The 6,118-nt window shown below is 31.3% G+C and overlaps 2 protein-coding genes across 3 annotated transcripts in view; both read left to right on the top strand.

Annotated features, from left to right (window-relative positions):
- The window catches only part of LOC106791518, a 74,055-nt gene that overhangs the window by 19,918 nt on the left and 48,019 nt on the right, over positions 1 to 6,118 (top strand). The window lies entirely within an intron of this gene.
- On the top strand, positions 830 to 4,447 carry LOC106791517 (kinesin-like protein subito). The gene is made up of 7 exons (XM_014757195.1): positions 830 to 1,269; positions 1,459 to 1,966; positions 2,044 to 2,665; positions 2,737 to 3,176; positions 3,270 to 3,462; positions 3,536 to 3,986; positions 4,070 to 4,447. The coding sequence occupies exons 2-7, from the start codon at positions 1,459 to 1,461 to the stop codon at positions 4,418 to 4,420; spliced, it is 2,565 nt and encodes an 854-aa protein (XP_014612681.1). The 5' UTR covers positions 830 to 1,269; the 3' UTR covers positions 4,421 to 4,447.

Consider the following 6,118-nt stretch of genomic DNA (forward strand, 5'->3'; position numbering starts at 1 on the left):
TTAATTTAAAATTTCATAAAATACATAATTTGTTGACTAAATAATAATAGTTTCTGTTAAAATAAAATATTGTTTTTCTTTTAATCAAGGTTCACTATTTTTGACAATAAATAAAAAAACGGAGTGCCATAAATATCAAGATTCGATTTAAAAATGCCGCGCTTATACGCCGACATATATATATAACGATATATATAGATATACATAACGCTCGACACTCGATGGCCAWGACGAAAAATTCTCGCTACAGCTTGAAAAAATATCAGAAATATATAATACAGAACACTCAACAATCGATAGCCCAAACAAAAAGAATCGCTATCGCTTAAAGAAATATTATCCATTTGTTTTCTCTCTCGCACTCGCATTCATGACCGAGAGATCCCAAGATAACGTACACTAGCTCGCTCGCGTGTAAAGACCAACGAAGAGGCGTGGCTTGCTCCCTCTTTTACGATTACCTTTCACCTTCGTTTTCTCGCTTATTTTTGCAAATACGAAGATACACCTTAGAACATTTTTTATGTATTTTTTAATTATCTACAACTTTTGTTTGAAACTTTTTTCGATTAAATGCCTAGATTCTAAGATACGGCCATTTTTACCTTTTTTTTCGTTACAGCCACATCGTATTGCAAAAAAATTAGCACCATTCGATTCAGCGACGTCGAATTACCTTTGTATCAAACTGTCGAGAACTTCTACCTGAAAGTTTTTCCTTCACCTCTTATTGACTGGGCTATAAAAAAAATATTGAAAGAAAAAACAAAGCATTTCAATGAAGGACGGCGTTGCAAACAAGCACACATACATACGAATAAAACTTGTAAGAAATCTTTATTCTGTTGTTTATATTCTACTTATTGTTAATAGGATTAGAACAAAAGCTCTTAGAAGTTTGTCTCTTTCTCTCTGTTGTTTACCTGAAATCTATATCCGTAATACTGTCAATTGTTCTCGTACATTCGAACAATTCGTCAAATATTTTCGTTTACATTCACGTTTGTTCGTTATCTTGAATTGCTCCCGGTGCTACCACTGCAGCAGTTGCATTTTTCTTTTGTTAACAATCGTTTTTTTCTCCCATTTACACCTCTAAATGCTGCTGCTGTTGATGCTGCTGTTCTTCGACGTACCTACTTCATGTTTTGGACAAGCTATATTGCGTATAAACTTTAACCGAGGGAATATTAAAGATACGTAGATAGATATAAAGAGAAAAGGAGAGATCGTGTTTATTTGGATCAACGCTCGTTGAAATATTGAAAAGTTAGTAGTAAATCAAAACTTAGGCTTTTCTATTCACAATCAGTATAATACTTTTTATATACTATATAAATATGAAATGGTTTTTTGAGAACACACATTGTTCATTCTTTGTAGAAGTAAAAAATACGATATCTATGTTTAATAAAAACAAAGTATGTTTTATTAATGTAAGATATCTTATTTTTATAGATGAGTAATACATTAGATTCGATACAATCATCAAATGTAAGTTATACCCGTGAAGAAATGTCATATTTATTTGGCAGAGATCCTAGTATTTTAGCATACGGACAGAGACCTTGTCCATCTAAAGATGTAAAGAAAAATTTACTTTCTGTATATGAAACAGAAGAATTTGATTCGGTAGAAATCAAAAGCTCGCTTTTTGATTCTCAGTCTTTAAAAACGATTAAAGTCTATTTACGTTTAAAGCCATTTCCAAGAAAAATCAAATTACTACCAGAACAAGAAGAAGCTTATAAAATAACTAATTCCACCACTTTGGTAACTAAGTTTCCACATTTAGAAAATAACAGTTGTTTTGCAAGAGCTAAAAGTAACGATGTAGCATGTAGAACGTATACGTTCACTCAAACATTTGGACCAGAAATAACGCAATTGGAATTATTTGATCGAGTGATTAAGCAACAAATGGTAGATTTCTTAGCCGGACAAAGTTCTAATGTAATGACTTACGGTAAGCGCCAATATATACTCCAAATTCTTATTAACATTTATTTATATATTTTATGCGAACAAATCATATTTCTACAGGTACAACAAATTCTGGAAAGTCACATACATTGCATGGAACAATCACATCGCCTGGCATCATACCACGTGCTTTAGGATTCTTATTTTCTAATATCACTCCAATATCTATACCTTCATATAAACCTATACATTATTGCGATGCAAAATTTCTTAATTCTCTTGAGCAAGCTCAAGAGTTACAAGTTACAACTAAATTGTTAAGTTTTAGTTCGGTGGATAAAAATCAGTATAATAATACTTATAAGGAAATGCAAAATATATTACAAGAAGAATCACAGTTGAAATCTAGCAAATACAGTAATGCTCATTATTCAGTGTGGATATCTTTTGCTGAAATATATAACGAAACTATATATGATCTTTTGACTATTGACTGTCCAAAAAAGAAAGTACCACTAAAACTAGCAACTGATAATCATGGAAGAACTTTTATCAAAGACTTGAATGTTGTCTATGTTAACTCTGGTGCGGAGGCATACCAAGTTTTAATGGCTGGTCAATATAATTTAAAAGTAGCCGCAACAGCTTTAAATGCAAGAAGTTCGAGATCTCATTGCATATTTACTATTAAACTATTAAAGTATTATTCTGAAAATCTAACAGATTCGGTGGATATAAGCACGTAATGTATTTTAATATTTTTACTTCATTTAAATTTAATAAGAAATTGTTCATTAACATTTTTTTAAACAGGTTTTCTTTTTGTGATTTGGCTGGTTCTGAACGCTTAAAGAAAACATTAAATATTGGTGACAGATTAAAAGAAGCGCAAAATATCAATACGAGTCTGTTAGTCTTAGGGAAATGTTTGAAATCAATTTACAACGCTCAATTATCAAAATTCAAATCTGAACCTGTCATTGGACCTTTCAGGGAATCAAAATTAACAAGATTATTTCAAAGAGCATTATCAGGAAGCGAACATATTGCTTTAATTGTTAATATTAATCCTTTGCCAAATCTTTACGTAGAAACACAAAATGTATTAAATTTTGCAGCAATTGCAAAGAAAATAATCATAGAACCTAAAATAAAAAAAACAAGAAAGGCACATTGTTCAAGATTTTCTAAAATGGTTCAGAAAAGTGTACAAAGTGTAACAAACTGGGACGCTGTGGTTTTAGAAAATACAGGTGATAAGATATGTATTATCAATTATAAATAACTTTTATTTTGGATAAGTATCATTGGATTTTTAATAGATTGTGATTAAAATATAAATGCAGATACAAAGATAGAAATGGATGAAATAAAGTTAATCTCTTCTAAAGAATATGAAGATTTGTTACTAGTAAATAAACAATTAAGAAAGGAGATAACGAATCTAAAAAATATGGCTTTAACACGTGACTTTGAAATTCGACAAGAAATGGTAGACATTTATACTACCGCCATTAAAAAGCTTGAGAATGATTTGAAGTATGTATTTATATGTATATAGTATTATATTTTTTCATATCATTGTTATGTAAATTACCATACTTATATCTAGATCTCGTATAAGAGATTTTGAAGAACAGCAAGAAGATACTTTGCAATGGTCAATTAAACAAGTTGAAGAATTCTATAAACAAAAAATTAAGTTAAATAGTCGAAAAAGGATACGATCTTGTTTATCTGACGAAGATAATAATAATAATGAGGATGAAGATAATAATAGTAAAAATTCAAAAGATATTAAAGAGTTGAAATGTGAAATTTCACATTTAACTGCTAAATTAGTGTATATGGAAAATACTATTAATGCATTAAAGAAAAATAATACAATTTTGAGCGGAGAAAAACATAAAACTGTATTTGAATTGAGCTTATTAAAGGAAGAATTAAAACAAACAAAATGTTTATTGGATGCTGCTCAGAAAGATCTGTGTCACGAAGAAGAAACTAAATATTATATAGAAGAGATAAAGTCACAATTATCTTTTAAGAAAGATCATGTCAAGGTAATTAATTAGTTTAACATTTTGTAATTATAATAAACAATAGATTGGTTATTTATAATATCCTATTATAAATAATATTTTAGAAACTTAAAACTTTATTGAACGAAGCAAAAGAAGAATATATTACTATCACAAATGATGCTCGAGAAAAGGACATTCAAATCAAAGAACACGAAGAAACGATGGTGGAATATGAAGACAAGATAAACGAGATGCATGAACAACTCGATCGAACTCAATGCAGTCTTTCAGAGCAAACTAAAACAATTGAAAAATTAGAAGAGAATAATCAAAGGATGGCGAATAAAATAATTGAATTAGAAAATATGTTGAAACTAAAAAATGAAAACTATGAAGATATTTCTTGCAAGCAAGGAATATATCTCTCGTCTATAGATATTAATTATGTAGAAGAACTTTCTCTTTCCTTTTAAATATGACTATTATCATGTTATTATATATATTTTCTCTATATTTTTCCTTTTATTCTTTTCCTTTTACATTACATGCTCAACACGTTGCCAAATTCATATAGTCATATAGGTGACCTAATAGACACACTAAAAGAAGAAGAAAATACGGCTGATTACGTAAGAAATGAGATTTAGTTAGCCGAAATGAAGAATAAAAATGAATACAGTGGAAAAAGGACAAATGTATTTGCGGTAAAGAAGTATGAAAAAGGAAGATGTTACAAGTGTGGAAAAGCCGAGCATTATGCTAAAGAGTGTCAAGATAGTGGTCAGGAGGGACGCGGCGGCGGATCATGGTGAGGCTCGACACGTGGCCGCAGCCGAGACGGAACAGGAACCGGAAGAGGACGCAACTACTATCAAGGCCAGTCCAGGTAACATGGAACAGGTACGAGCGTGCACAATAGCGAAGGCAACAGCGCATGGGTAGCAATGACGCACGTGGCGCACAACAGCGAAGACAAACAGGTTATGCAATAGGATAGGTAAAAAATAGGTAGCCATACTCTTTCCAATACAAACTACGTTTGTTATTACTGTAAATTTGTCAAATCTTAAATCTATTGTATTAATTGTCCAGCGAATATGGCTCATTTATATGTTAGAATCGGACAAATTTTAACTGTTTTAACTGTATTCTGCACGTTTAAAGAGGCCGTAATTTCCGATACGCAACAACTCCCAAATACGAGACGTTCAACACTTTCGTTTCAATTGGTAATTTATAGATGTGTGTGTGTGTGTGTTGTGTGGCGCGCATAATTATTTATTCATAAAAACAGATTGATAAAAACGCTAAAAAGGCTAACTAAACATATCCCTGTGGTTAAAAATTCTAAAAAGAAAATCTTGATTTTGGATTTTAGGACACGTTTTCTGGATTTGGAACCATCGAACGGTATTAGGTGTCCACTTATACTAGATTCATGATTTTACTATATACAGAAATGCCGACTTGAAAGTGAAGACAGCAGACTGACAGTGAGAGAGAGAGAGAGAGAGAGAGAGACAGAGAAATGATGATTAATGATCTATCTCTTTCTGCGTAGACTAGTTGGACAGAGAGACCACAACCTGTTGATAACCTCCGACAATAACATCTCTGACCTTGAGAGAAACCCGTCGACAGCTGTGCGCGCAATAAAAGAGAGATGAAAGAGTAGTCCCGCTATTCTCCTTCTTTCCCACGAAAGAGTGATATTTACGTTGACGTAAGAGAAGTTATGTCATAGAGATTAAAGTCAGATAGAGTCATGGTCAAGGACAGTCCATGTTCTCAGGCATATCTTCGGTCTTATAGTTTTAATAAAAAAAAAAAATGTAAAATCTTAGTCTGTTAATAAAATTCGCAAGCACGTATGTGAATAATGAAAACTTGTTGCGCTTGCTGTATTAAATTACAAGCTAACGAAAGTAATAACATTTTCTTTTACAAGTAAGTACATAACATTAAATTATGTCTATTTCTTTGCTTAGATAAAGATCTTTTGTACATATTATATCAGTAGTTGAAAAATCAAAGTTAGAAAGAAAGAAAGAAATTATTATACTTAATATGGAATCACAGGGAACTTGGACATAAAAAGAAGTAGAACTTAATTTAACTAAGTTGGACGTTTCGTCCCTTTATTGGGACTTCTTCAGCAACTTAATCTTACA

This window comes from Polistes canadensis, unplaced genomic scaffold, assembly GCF_001313835.1.
Source record: "Polistes canadensis isolate GaletaPanama2010 unplaced genomic scaffold, ASM131383v1 scaffold_314, whole genome shotgun sequence".
NCBI classification, from domain to species: Eukaryota; Metazoa; Arthropoda; class Insecta; order Hymenoptera; family Vespidae; genus Polistes; species Polistes canadensis.